Raw genomic sequence first — 15,730 nt, 5'->3', positions numbered from 1 at the left:
GGGCACCTGGGTTGATTCCATGTCTTTGCTATTGTGAATAGTGTAGTGATGAACATACAAGTGCATGTGCATTTTTGGTAGAATGATTTATTTTCTACTGAATATATATCCAGTAAAAATGGTAAAAGAAAAAACACCCTACAAAGTAGAGTGTTATGCCACCAAAAATGATAAAGCAAGGAGCTAAACAAAAATCCCTCTTCCATAAAGAAATGAAAAATTGACAAAAATTTACAAAGCCACAGTTTCCAAACCCTAGAGATTAAAGAAAGGCTTACAGCAACCCAGGGAACATTTATTAAAGAAAAGTAGTTCGGTTCTTAACAGTAAATACTAAAAAGAGCCCGTTAGGTTGAAATAAAAGTCCTAGACAGTAACTTGATTACTTATGAAGAAATAAAGAGGACTAATAAAGGTAAAGGCATGTGTCAATGTAAAATACATAAATATATATTTTATTTGTAATACTTTTTTCTCTTATCTGATTTAGAAGATAGCTTCACAAAGAAACACCTACAAACCCACTTGTTGTTCAGCTCAAAATATATAAAGATGCAATTTGCATGACAATACCAGCTGGGAGAAGAGGAAAAAACAGAGCTATATATCAGAAGCAAAGTTTTAAAAATATTATTGAAATTAAATAGATATTAATCCAAATTTGATTGTTATAAGTTAAGGTGATAATTGTAAGCTCCACGGAAACCACTAATACAAGAGAATTAAACCAATATGCTAGCAAATATATGTTTAACATGAAGGAAGAATATAATAAGAAATAGAGAAACATAAAAGGTACAAGACATATAGAAACAAATAACAGAGTAGCAGATGCCCTACCTTATTATTAATGACTAAATGGAAATAGATTAAATACTTCAATTAAAAGGCAGATATAAGCAGCATTGATTGAAAACATGGCTTATCTATGTGATGCCTATAAAAAACTCACTTTTGATTCAAACGTACAAATAGGTTGACCCAAGATTCATGAGAAAAGATATACTATGCCAACAGTAAGCAAAAGAGAGTTGAGCTGGATATATCAACATCAGATAAAATGGACCTTATAACAAAAAGTCTTAATAGAGAAAGAGAAGGACATTGTGTAATGATACAGCATAAACCCATCAAGAAGATTAAACAATTTTGTACACGTGTGTATGTTATTATTTCATTAAATGGCAACAGAGTCCTAAAATACATAAAGAAAAAACTTACATAATTCAAGGGAGAAATAGACAGTTTGACAATAATAGACAAAAATGTTAATACTTTTAATTTGAAGTAGAGCACTAAGATAGAAGATCAGCAAGGAAATAAAAGACTTGAAAAACTCTGTAAGCCAAACAGACAATGTGTTTATAGAACACTCCACCAAACAACAGTAGAATATACAGTTTCCTCAGGTGCACATAGAACATTCTCCAGGATAGACCATATATTAGGCCCTAAACCAAGCTGCACTAAATTTAAAAGGATTAAAATCATGCCAACTATGTTTTCTCATTACAATGGAAGGAAATTAGAGATCACTAACATAGTAAAACTTGAAAAATTAACAAATAGTGGAAGTTCAACAACATATTCCTAATATCCATTGGACCAAAGAAAGAATTACAAGGGAAATTGTAAAATGCTTTAAGATGAAAATGAAAACACAACATACTAAAACATATGTAAATCTTTGTGACTTTGGATTAGGCAATAATTTCTCTGATTTGACACCTAAAACACAAGTAACCAAAGAAAAATAGATAATTAATTTTATCAAAATTAAAAACTGTTGAGGTTTAAATGACACAATCTAGAAAGTTCAAAGAAAATTCACCAAACGAAAAAAAAATTTGTGAACTAATGTCTGACATGGGTCTTGTATCCAGAATATATAAAGAACTCTCAAAAATAACAACTAAAGACTAATAACCCACTTAAAAATGGGCAATGGATTTGAATAGACTTTTCTCTAAACAAGATATGCACATATACTTAACCACATAATATTGCTCAACACCATTAGTTGTTAATAAAATGGAAATTTAAACTACAATGATATACCAATTCACAACCATTAGGATAGTTTTAAGTAATTTAAAAAATGGAAGATAACAAATGCTGTCAAAATTGTCAAGAAATTAAATTCCTCATCTGTTGCTTGTAAGAATGTAAATTGGTGTAGCCACTCTGGAAATCTGCTAGGTAGTTCCCCAAAAAGTGAAACATATGCCCCAGAAATTCCAATTCTAGTCAGAGTTCATAGGTTTCTATTTCATTTTATTTCATTTCAGAGAAAGAAGATGTTTATCCAAAAACTTGTACATAAGTATTCATAGCAGCAGTACTATCAACAATCAAAACTGGAAACAACCCTAATTCCCATCAACTGATGAATGAATAAACAAAATTTCTATATCCTTACAATGGAATATTACATAGCTATAAGAGGGAATACGGTATTGATACATGCCATAACATGGATGAAACTTAAAAACAATATGCCAAGTTAAGGAAGCCAGACACATTATTATTATGTCATATCACTTATTAGAAATGTCCAGAATAGACAATCCCAAAGAGTCAGAAAATAGTTTAATGGTATCCAAGGGCTGCATTTAGGGAAAATGGGAATTAAATGCTAGTGGTTACAGGGTTTCTTTTGGGGTTGTGGAAAATGTTTTAGAGTTAGACAGTAGTGATAGCTGCATAACCTTGTTAATATGATAAAATTTACTGAACTGTACACTTTAAAAGGGTAAATTTCATGGTAAATGAATTATAAATCATTTTAAAAGAGATGTAAACAGTATTCATGATTTTTTTTTATTTAAAAAAAAAGACAGTATGAACTTCCACTTCCAGCCATGAGGTACTACTGGATTTAATTTCCCTTCATAATTATGCGACAAGAAAACTGGATAAAATACATCACGCACTGATCTACGTGCAACACAAGACTAAGATCCTTGAGAGAATAAAACATAAGATTAATATTATGATCAACCCAGTTTCCTCCACGGAGGTACTTTCTACATTTCAGGACAGCACAGGTAATTCAAAGCAGGGCACAACTAACTTGATGGGTGAGAATACAGAAAATGGAGTTCAGAAGGTTGATGATGGCCAAAATCTACATCCAGGACAACAACAACAACAACAACAACCACAAAACAGAAAAATTACACAGAAAAAACTCTCCAGACATTTCTATGGGGCCCATTTGAGTTGTTATTGAATAGTAACATGAGTACACAAAGGCTAAAGCTCCTAAAATCTAGGAAAAATTTTGTAGAGCTATAAGCTGAACTGGGTGAGTTAAAAATTCTATATCCTTACAATAGCATATAGAAACTCTATAACTGCGTGGGTTTTAAAAATTCCCAACACTGGCCAGGCGTGGTGGCTCATGTCCGTAATCCCAGGACTTTGGGAGGCCGAGGTGGGTGGATCACCTCAGGTTGGGAGTTTGAGACCAGAGTGACCAACATGGAGAAACTAAATCTCTACTAAAAATACAAAATTAGCCGGGGTTGGTGGCGAATGCCTGTAATGCCAGCTACTTGGGAGGCTGAGGCAGGAGAATGAGTTGAACCTGGGAGGCAGAAGTTGCAGTGAGCTGAGATAGCGCCATTGCACTCCAGCCTGGGCAACGAGAGTGAAAACTCCATCTAAATAAATAAATAAATAACATAAAAATACCTAAGACCTTAGTCGATCCTGGGCAATTCCTTAAATATCAGATAATTCCTTAATACCAAGGCTAAAGTAGCTTAGAGAAGCCTACTCTAAACTCATCCTAAAATATTTTAAAATAAAATGACATAATTAGCCTAGCCCATAAGTAACTTTGCTGACTGAACAAAGACTACTACTTTTGAATAAAAAAAGAAAGAATCCAGCACTCAGAAATATTTTTAATTTTCACAATCAATGAATGTGATGAAGCATAAAAATATACATCATAATGAGTAAATTGGAAACTGATTCAAATAAGCTCAGAAATTATCAAGATGTGGAAATTAGAATAAAATAACTTTAAGAGAGCTCTCATAAATATGCTCAAATATATAAATAAAAATATAAACAGAATGAAGAGAGGATATATTAACAACATCAAAATTTCATGAGGTGAAAAATGTTGGACACCACAAAGGAAATTATCAGTAAACTAGAAGACACAGCAATAGAAAATCTCTAAACCGAAGTACAGAGACAAAGATATGAAAGAAAAAATTGAACAGAGTCACAGTAATATGTAAGAGAATGCCAGCTGGCCTAACACATAGGTCATTGGAGTTCCAGAGGAAAGGATAAAAGGAACATATAGAAAAAATATATTGAAAAATGGGGACCAAAATGTTCTGAATTTGATTGAAAGTTATAATTAAAAAAGTCAAGAAGTTCTACCAACCTCAAGCAAGATAAATCAAAAGAAATCAGAAGAAGACATATCACAATTCATACGGGAAACTTGTCATACAGAAAATATCCTACAGTAGGCATGGATAAAAGAACAACCACATTCTGAAAAACCAGAATTCAAATAACTGAATAGTTACTATTATAAAACATGATTAGAATTGTTAAAAAACAGAATGAAAACAACACAGTCAACACAATCATTTAAGTATGAAAAGTATCCTTCAAAATGAAAGTGAAGTGAAGACTTTTCAAGTCAAACAAAAGTAAGGCATATCATGGTTGACAGAATTCTACTACAAAAATGGAAAGTAAAGGAAGTCCTAAATTAAAAAAAAAACAATAGCAAGGTAGTAGATATAAACTGAACATATCATTCATATTATATGTAAACAGTATAAGAAGTCTACTAAAAGGCAGATATTGCTAGGACGAACAATACAAGCAAGAGCCAACTATTTGCTGCCTACCTTGAATCCACTTTAAATATGAAGACACAGACTACTTAAACATAAAAAGATGAACAAAGATATACAATACAATGCAAATAGTAATTATAAAGGAACTAAAGCAGTCATTTCAATATCTGACTCTGTAGATTTCAGAAGAAAAACTATAATCAAAAGTAAAGAGAAGCATGTCATATGATAAGGGGCTTAATCAATCATGAAGATATACCAATCCTTATCTGTTTGCACCTAATTTCAGAGTTTAAAATAGATAGAATCAAACATATCTTCTTATCTAATCATATCTTCCACCTGACCTGAAAAATAACATAAACATAAAAACCTACAAACAAATGTTTATAGCAGTTTTATTCATAATCACCAAAAACAGAGAGAAAGCAACCAAGAAGTCCTTCAATATACAAATGGATACTCCAACTGTGGTAGATAATACAATGGGATACTATTCCATGATAAAAAAGAATGAGCTATTAATCCATGCAACAAGAAGAATGAATCTTAAATGTATATTGCTGAATGAAAGAAGACAGTTGAAAAGGCTACACATTGTACAATTTCATTGGTATCATGTTCTGGAAAAGGCAAATCTGTAGGCACAGAAAACAGATTAATGGTTTCCAGGTGTTTGAGGAGGGGGAAGTGGCTATCTGTAAAGGGGGTGCACAGGGGACCTTTTATCATGACACATCTAGATTGCATGGTACCAGAGTTTTGAGTTTTGTGTTATGAATCTAGAGTCCCATTAATGCTCAGATTCTTTATTTGAACTCAGAAATATAAATTTTTGCAAAATTATTTGGAGTCTCTTTACTAGAATCTACTCTGTAGGATACAGCATTTCTATTGTATTAATAAAGCAGCTTTCACTTTTTTACTCTAGAATCGTTGCCCTAGAAACCAAGCATATGGCTCTTGTGAAGCTGTCAAAATGCCAAGGTGTTTGCCATGTAATATGCACAGTCACATGATGAATCCCCATCATTTTTTGACACTCCCAATAGTGCTTTTCTAAAGCTCTTCGGAAGCATAAAGAATTAGCTAACAAAATTACTCATTGCTTTTAAAAAAAAGTGTTACATCTCTTACAGAACAAAGCATTTCCATTAGGCCTGCTGCTTCTTCCATTTGCGAAATCCTCAAGGTGATGCACTTAATTCTTGTGGGCAAACAAATTGTCTCACATAATTATCCCTGATTAAGGTGATTTCTGCTATCGCAACTCTCCTCTGGGTCTCTTGGTCACTACAGACCAGTGACGTCAAATTCCTAATTAGTTTGTAATAATTGTGATGGCTTTTCTTATATCAGTGTGCTGAGTATACTGATACTTGAGTGTAAAGGGTGAAGACTGAAGTCTGGAAAGACATGGGTTCTCTATCTTTGTCCCTCATCCAATGGCTCCCGGTGAAGTTTGTTTTCCTGGGTAGGTGCTGATATTTTAAGGCCAAGGACAGGGATTGAGTCAGAACAGAGAACAGAGACCAGAGACAGTCAATTTTCCTCCATATTGTTTTAAATTAATCTTTGAATAGTCTGTGCCCATTTTACCTACTGTTGTCCCAATACCTAACTCCAAAGAGTGATTGCTGCATGACTTTACTAAAACCAGGTGTTTTACTATTTTAATTGGACATACATTAATTTCAATATAATCTTTTATAATTATTATCTTTGAATTGACTTACTCATTTTGGATCATGTTTTTCAAAAACCGGACAATGCATTTGGGAGAGGGAATTCTACTCTTTTTTGAGGAAACACAGAGCACCTGGGAGGGCATGTAATTTACTTACAATTATAAAGTTATTTAGTGAAAGATAGAATTGGAAAATATATTTTCTATATCCTAGGCTAATATATGTATTTAATTTTTAAAAATTAATATATTCTTTTATTTCAATAGGTTTTAGGATACAAGTGGTTTTTGGTTACACTGATAAATTATATAGTAGTGAAGTATAAGATTTTTAGCGCACCTATCACCCACAAACACAAGTAGTGTACATTGTACTCAATATGGCTAATATATTGTTAATAGTCCATAATGTCGTTGGACAGCATCCATTGATTTGAACTTCAGGTTTTTAAAGCTTATAGTTTAGAATGGTCCTTCTTAATCGATGACTAGAAAGTAGTAATATAAACCACTAATGAAATCCAACATTTCTTGCTGGATATATATTCTATTTGTGAACGAAAGCTATCCCATGTATAATTCCTTAAAATATATTGTAAAATATTACTACTATTATGGCAAATTCATTATATCACTACTGTACAAGATATTTGATTTAGTTACGTAATGATTTTATATATATATATATATATAAAAAAACATCTGTGAGAAGCAAGTAAAAAGTCACCTACACTTTGAATCAAGGGAAAGTCAGATGAAAGGAAGAAAACCCTAAATCTTCCCTGATGAAATTTTGGATAAAATGATGCAATATTCCCACTACTTCAGAGTCTTTACAGGTCCCAAATCATACAAAAATCACTATTACTGGTGGTACTTCCTAAAACATTCTCCAGTTTATAGCTCCAGTGAGGCTGAATCCTTTGCAAAACTGTGAAGCAGAAGATTTTGTTTTCAGCATTTCTTTTCAGTCTACTCTTTTTCTCCTTTCAGATTCCCGACTGCTCCAAATGCTCCTCTAGTTGCCTAAGACTTAGATGAAGATACAGCATCCAGACCTGTCTCACCTGCTTGAAGACAACTCAGCTACAGACACCCTGAATCCACTTCTGTCTTATTTAGAAGTAAATTCTTTATGACTTATCTCCTCAGGGATTGTTCTGTTTTCTTAGGAGATGTGGAATAGCAATGAAATTCTTCCCAAGCATTAATGACTATAGATTATAGGATAGCTCCACACTTTCCATTTCATCTTAGGTAAGTGAAAGTGTTTTGTCAGCATCCTTCTGAAGACCATGCACCAGCGTTTGTCTCTAATATAGTCTATAACACAGACTGCTATTTCTCTGATCTGCATTTGGAGTGGGAGGGTCAGGGGAACAGCAATATTGGGAAGTTTGTGAAAGATACCTCTTTGAACTGGTAGAGTTTGGTGACCCCTGCATATGATACCTATTTATTTCACTTCATCTGTCAGTCATAATATCTGAGATAGAAATATTGAGGCAAGATTCATTTGACAGAATTTAAAATAGGAGGAAACTGAGGTTTGCCTAGCACAGCCCTTTATACATGCATTAATCCATCTTCAAATTTTCAAGAACTTCTTTTTAAAAAAGGTCTTTACATAAGCACATCTACTTATTGGAAACTCATTCTTGTGTGAGTCAGACCACATAATGTAAAATTATGGGAAAATATTTTCTTCTTCTGATCTAAAATAATACATTACTAAGAATGCATACATATACTTAGTCACTACAGTTGGTTAAATAATTTTCATCTACATAACCTTTGAAGAAATATGTTTAGTATCTCTTTGAGGTTAATAGTCTCAATATTTAATATTTGATAATAATAGTCTCTGAAAGGCTAAAGGAACTGCTCAGCGTCACACAGTTACCCAATGATACAACATAGAACATTTTAAAATAATAGCTTTGTTTTCACTGAAGTACAGTGATTTTATTGGGAAAAAAAGACAGTCAATTTTATCTAATAGGGAATGTACTGGGGGTAAAGGGAAGTGAATTCATCAGCTTGTCTAAATAAACAAAGGGTTATTAATATTAGCAAATAATTTTTAGGGAGGCAAGTTGTAAACCTAACTGCTTTATCACCAGTGTATAGCACAGTGCCTGGGGAAAAGCAGGCATTTAAATTTATATAAAGCAAGTGAACTAAAAAAGAATGGATTTGGGTAAGAAACAAGTTTAGAGTTCATTTGTTCTGCCACTTTCATCTTATGTACTAAGAAAGTTCTTGGTTGAATCAACTTGCCCAATGTTTTTCTCCATGAAAAACAGAGTCTTTTCTTTTTCTGAGCACTTGAAGAAGCCGATGAAAATGGAACAATAGAGCTCTGCAGAAGAGTCAGAAAAGCTACTGGGAGGATGATTCTCATGACTGTCTTTCACACAGTTGGATTAGGTGTTTTAGCCTAAAGATGCCAGGAAGTTTCTGTGCTCAGAAATGTCTCCTGATGCCCTTATCTGCTGTAGCACCGGAGGGTCTCCCTAGGACACTCATTCCCTGTGCTTATGGCTTTGCTCTTTCTGATGGAGTACCTATGAACTCTTATTCACTGATTTTGTTAGATTTTACTTCTATTTATGCCTTAGGGATTCAATGCAGTATTTATGTCACAGGATTGAAGGGCCAGGGCTTCTGGGAAGTGAGAAGAAAGCGAGATTGGTGTATTTTTTTCTGTAGCCTGCTTTACCTACAAGTTCCACCTGTTAAACTCTTCTAAAAAGCCTAGAGCCATAGTTTTGATACAATCTGTGATAATACAAGAGTCCCCCCTATCCATGGTTTTGTGTTCAGCAGTTTCAGTTACCTGAGGTCCACTGTGGTCCAAAAACATTAACCTATTTTGAAAGAGAGAGAGAGAAAAAAAGAAACACATTCACATAAACATTATTACAGTATATTGTTGTAATTTTTTATTTTATTGTTAGTTATTACTGTTCATCACTCACTGAGCCTAATTTATAAATTAAACTTTATCTTAGGTATGCATGTATAGGAAAAATATAGCTTATATAGGGTTCAGTACTATTAGTGGTTTCAAGCATCCACTAGGGGTCTTGGAACACATCACCCGCAAATAATGCAGAAAATTTGTATTTTTGGGGGGAGAATTGGAGATTTGAAATACAGAGGTGAGTCTAAATTTGGTTTCTGGGAGTTAAAATTATTTATCACATGTTCTGTTCTTATACATAAACCCTCCAGTCTAACCCAAGGAGAGACTAAGCAGTTTGCAGTTATGATCTAAGAAGACATTAGTATCGAAAATTGCAAGTGGTTAGAAATGAGTGAAATATAAGAGATCTTCTCCCAAGAGCTGATTAAGATGTAGAGAAAGATTCTTCAAAATCAGATAATATAATGCTCCTTTACAACTCACATTTTTTTTTATTTACCATAAACCTTTCTAAGTTCTAAATAGCTTCTACAAATAAAAATAACATAAAAGGAAGAAAGTTCTGATAACATAGAATATAGAGTAACTGAGTAGAAAAGAAAAATCAGATTTTTCCTGGTCTGAATTCCTAATAATATAACTTATTAGTTATATTAGTATTTGTAGTAAGCAATATAACTTATAAATTGTTAAGCCACATCACATCAAATCAAATGTCAATCATAGCTCAATAAAATATCTATGGTTAATAACACCAATGTGTAAGTTTAAAGAAGCTTCATAGCTTCAGGGATTAATTGAAAGGAACCAGTGTGCTAGGTGTCACGATAAAGTAGAACTCCATGAAGAGCTGAATCATAAAAGAGTTTCAATAATATTTGGGGCCTTCAATTTTGCCAGGGTTTTGTACTGTAGTTTATATAATTTTTAATTGTAGAGAAGAAATAATATATAATCACTTAAGGCAATGATTCCTCCTGTGAGCTCTCTTACACAAATCTAATGCTGCCTCTCTTTCTCTGGTTTTAATTTTCATAATTATGCAACCTATGTATACAAAAGTGAAAAAAGCAAAAGTTCATATTTCAGTAAGTTTTCAAAAAGTAAACACTCCCATGTAACTATCAACCACATCAAGAAAGAGTATTACCAACCCTTCCGAAGCCCCTCTCATTTCCACTTCCTGTCCCTTAAGGATAACTGCTATGTGGTTTTTCTACACCTTAGTTTTGCCATTTTTGAACTTCATTGAAATAGACCAACACAGTGTATACTCTTCTGTGTCTAAATTTTTAGTCATCATTAAGTTTGTGAAATTATCTTCCTCTGTGGCAGATGTTCAAAAAATTTTTATATCATTTACTTTAGAAAAATTGGTTTAGATTTTGTCTCTATAGATTTTTAGACTGGATTTCTGTAGTGTCACAAAAACTTCAGATGCTCAAATTCATTTTTAAATTGTCGATTTATTTCTTAAATTCATGTATTTAGAAATCCAAGTTGGTTGAACATCTCCTTGACAATGCTCCCCTTTAACTCAACCTTCCATACTTAGCTGCATTAGCTGTATAATTTGTAATAACTCATGAAAACCCAGACACATAAATAGGAATAGGAATTGCAATTCTGAAAAGTTTAAGTGTAATTGGAACATCAAACCCATGCTCACTTCATTAACTGACCTCTGTTTCTCTCCTATTCAGGTAACTGAAACTAAGTCCCTTCCAAAATCAATGAATGAGACAAATCATTCTCGGGTGACAGAATTTGTATTACTGGGACTGTCTAGTTCAAGAGAGCTCCAACCTTTCTTGTTTCTTATATTTTCACTATTTTATCTAGCAATTCTGTTGGGCAACTTTCTCATCATCCTCACTGTGACCTCAGATTCCCGCCTTCACACCCCTATGTACTTTCTGCTTGCAAACCTGTCATTTATAGACGTATGTGTTGCCTCTTTTGCTACCCCTAAAATGATTGCAGACTCCCTGGTTGAGCGCAAGACTATTTCTTTTGATGCCTGCCTGGCCCAGATTTTCTTTGTTCATCTCTTCACTGGCAGTGAAATGGTACTCCTAGTTTCCATGGCCTATGACCGTTATGTTGCTATATGCAAACCTCTCCACTACATGACGATCATGAGCCGCCGCGTATGTGTTGTGCTCGTCCTCATTTCCTGGTTTGTGGGCTTCATCCATACTACCAGCCAGTTAGCATTCACTGTTAACCTGCCATTTTGTGGTCCTAATAAGGTAGATAGTTTTTTCTGTGACCTTCCTCTAGTGACCAAGTTAGCCTGCACAGACACTTATGTTGTCAGCCTACTAATAGTTGCAGATAGTGGCTTTCTCTCTCTGAGTTCCTTTCTCCTCTTGGTTGTCTCCTACACTGTAATACTTGTTACAGTTAGGAATCGGTCCTCTGCGAGCATGGCGAAGGCCCGCTCCACATTGACTGCTCACATCACTGTGGTCACTTTATTCTTTGGACCGTGCATTTTCATCTACGTGTGGCCCTTCAGCAGTTACTCAGTTGACAAAGTCCTTGCTGTATTCTACACCATCTTCACGCCTATTTTAAACCCTGTAATCTACACGCTAAGAAACAAAGAAGTGAAGGCAGCTATGTCAAAACTGAAGAGTCGGTATCTGAAGCCTGGTCAGGTTTCTGTAGTCATAAGAAATGCTCTTTCCTAGAAACAGAGTAAACTTATGACACTGTTACCACTTTAGCCCTGTCTCTATACACTTGCAAGTGGATTCACTGTAATCTTAAAGCAAATCAACTTGACCTGTGGGAAAGGTCAGTTGATTGATGTGAAGTAAACTGTAATGATAATAAAAACTCATGAAATAAACTTTATTGATTTTAAATATTCTTTCTCCATTGTATTTTTTTAATTTCCTACTTTGTATTCTTTATTTTAAAACTTCTTAAGATATAGAATTTGATGATATTGAGAAAATGATATTGCCTTGTAAGTGGTTAATTTACTGTTATCTCTCCCTCTGAAAACAGTACTGCTCACACCAACATTGGAGTAATGATAGGTGCATATCTCTAAGCCACAGAGACAATAGATCTATTTATAAGTATATGATATGTGATATACAATATATGATCGATCTAGATAAGAATGCATTTTCTACTGCACTATATATCTGACAGCACATGAAGACACATCTATGAATGGTGTGAAAGATACAGTAAAATGTAAAAGGGCATTACCCAGCAGAAGGCATTTATGTTCAACACTTTCACAAATCCTTCTTCACAGTGGCTGCTTAATATATGTTCTTCATGAAAAACAACCACCTGAACAAATTTATTTACTGGTGTGTTTTGTATTTGCCTATGTTAATTTATGTTCAATACTGATAAAATAATCTGGGGAACCAGAGATGAGTTATAATTCTCTACCACTTATCTTCGTGATAGTAGGAGTCTGAATCTTACTATAAAACATTCTCCCCCTAGATTTTCATGATCTTATCTTCTTAGAGTATTTTTATATTAGTACTTGGAAGATATTATAATTTTTCTATGTGGACTTTTAAATTCAGTTGACATTTCATTTTTAAATTGCCCAGTGTAGGCTCTGAAAATGACAGAACCCTATTTCAAGACGTTAGAGTTCATCATACATTTACCCCTCCTTGATCACTTACAAGACCAAGATTTTTGGGGATTCACCACTACAGGCTATTTTAGGCTTTTCCTCTTTTATAGCATTCAAGGCTATTCCTGTATTTTTTTAATGGGTTCTAGTCACAATCTGGTATAATGTTAACTGATTGCTTTCCAGACTTCAGTCTTTAGAGTCTCCTAAAGGGATTCAATAATGCCTATTAGTGAAAGGAAAAAAATGTTTCTGAGCCAAAGGGTTCCAAGTTATCTAAGAAATAACAAAATGAAAATAAAACAAGTATGCATTAACATTTAAGTATAAGAAAAAAATTAAATATAAAAAAGTATAAGTAAAAAATATAAGTATAAAAAAGTAGTAAAACTTATTACAATAATACGCTTCCAAAATTTTACAATATTTTTGCATATTCTAATTTTATGCATAAAACACATGATATATTGTGGTACTAGTACTAATTACAACTGAGTTAACATTGTACAACAAGAAATGTGGTAATAGTTTTACATCTTTTTAAGCTTTAAAATATCTGTAGGATATATTTATTCCTTTCATTTAACATATGATAAAAATAAGGTAAAGAAATATTAAGAATATGGTGCAAGATTATAAAGCTAGAAAATAGCAGAATGGATTCCCTATACAGGTTTTGTGGTGTTTTGTTTTTTGTTTTCTTTGACCCAGATGGCACACTTTTTAAATATATTACTGCTTATAATAATACATTTACTGTGTATTACAGTGTGCAGTACAGTGTGCCCTGTTCAGAAAACATGATTCTCTGGTTATCCTCTCACACACTTTTTCCTATTCCTAGTATGCAAAAAAGTCTCCGAATATTATGATTTTCACTAAAGAGGGTACCCAAGTTCCTTGCGAAGTTACTCAAATAACAAGAGCTCAGGCTGACTGGTACAGTTTTTCTGTAACCTGGACATTAAAATAAAAGCACAATGGGTTTTTCTTAAAGCACTAAACTGTTCTTTAACAAAAATTATAAAGGCTTAAAAAGAGTCTATAAAAATTTTTACCTTATGGTCAGACATTAAAATTGGATAAATATGCCTACAAGGTTTTATAAAAATTGAGTTTAACATTAATGGCACACTAATATAAAGGTGAAATTTAGCTTATCTGGTATAAAATCATACAGGAAGCATTGTCAAATACAAAATGGTGTTTGGCTTTCTTTGGTCTAAAAACTAATAAAAATAGGTGCTAAAGAGAATTTAGAAGGAAAATGGACATTGCCAGATGAGAGAGAAATGTTATCCAAGCCCCTTATAAGGGAAATCTTGTTCCAGCTGCATCAAGGGACCCATTGTGGGCCCCAAGCCATGTGTGACGCAGTCCTCAGAGTTTATGGGTGCATAGGAATTTATAGGAATGTATGCCCTGGCCAAATGGGTTACAGACAGTTGCTTAGTAAAAGATTACACCTTGGGGGAAGGAGTCCAGGCTTAAGGCCATTCCAAACTATCCAGATTGATTACACAGAGATGCCTCCAATTGGTCGTCTAAAGTATTTATTATTAGTAGTAGATCACCTTACTCATTGAGTAGAAGCTATTCCCTTTTCAAGTACAACTGCTAATAATGTAGCCAAGGCATTAGTTGAAAATATTATACCCAGGTTTAGATTAATAGAAAACATTAATTCAGATAATAGGACTCATTTCACTGCACATGTCATTAAGAAATTATCCCAGGTACTGGATGTAATGTGGGAATATCATACGCCCTGGCACCCATCTTCATTAGGGAAAGTAGAAAGGCCTATTACCATGTTAAGAGTCTGAACTGCTCCCCGAAAAGACATAGGCCTAGCCCCTTAAGAGATGCTTTATGGATCGCCTTATCTACATTCTACTACTGATCTTCCTACATTGGAAACAAAAGATCAGTTTCTCAGAAATTATATACTTGGTTTATCTTCCATTTTATCTTTCCTCAGAACTAAAGGTCTTTTAGCATAGGTGCCACCTCTAGAGTTTCCAGTACACCAACATCAGTCTGGGGACCACATCCCCATCAAAAGTTGGAGAGAAGGAAAAACTGGAACCGGCCTGGGAAGGACCTTACCTAATGCTTCTAACTACTGAAACCACAGTCCGAATAGCAGAAAATGGATGGACCCATTACACCCGAGTCAAGAAAGCACCGCCCCCTCCAGAGTCATGGGCCATAGTCCCAGGGGAAAACCCTACCAAACTAAAGCTAAGAAAAATTTAGCTTTCTTTCATCCATTCTATTACTTCTTTCCTCACTCTATTGCTGACCACCTAGTTATTGATGTAACCAAGTCAATTTCACTTCAAATGATTACATTTGATGCTTGCTGTGTTACATCCTGTGGAGACATTTTAAGTCAAAGACAGCTCTCCACTTCAGAAAAGCACCTCTGTCCTTCCTGGTTCTCCTCAGACTGGACATTAGTGAATTGGGATCATTTAGTCTGGGAAGATTTCAATGAGGACCCCAGTGTCAACTGCGAGTCTTGCCCCCCATAGACAGAGCTTTTATGCCGCAGTTGGTCCAACGTTCTGTGGACCACTAAAGAGCAAGGATGGGCTGCCTCAACCAGTAGTTGTAATTTCCTAAAGCCATACATTCATTTTACTAAAGGAACAGCT

General features: G+C 34.1%; 1 protein-coding gene across 1 annotated transcript; it reads left to right on the top strand.

Moving 5' to 3' along the window:
* The first annotated feature begins 11,043 nt into the window (after positions 1 to 11,043).
* LOC105536705 (olfactory receptor 4K15) lies at positions 11,044 to 12,250 on the top strand. Its single transcript, XM_011976134.1, has one exon. It carries the CDS (start codon positions 11,113 to 11,115, stop codon positions 12,145 to 12,147), a length of 1,035 nt encoding a protein of 344 aa, XP_011831524.1. The 5' UTR covers positions 11,044 to 11,112; the 3' UTR covers positions 12,148 to 12,250.
* The last annotated feature ends 3,480 nt before the right edge of the window (positions 12,251 to 15,730 follow it).

Source organism: Mandrillus leucophaeus, unplaced genomic scaffold (genome assembly GCF_000951045.1).
Source record: "Mandrillus leucophaeus isolate KB7577 unplaced genomic scaffold, Mleu.le_1.0 Scaffold163, whole genome shotgun sequence".
Taxonomy (NCBI): Eukaryota; Metazoa; Chordata; class Mammalia; order Primates; family Cercopithecidae; genus Mandrillus; species Mandrillus leucophaeus.
The sequence above is the reverse complement of the archived record's forward strand: the minus strand, read 5'-3'. Positions and strand labels throughout refer to the sequence as shown.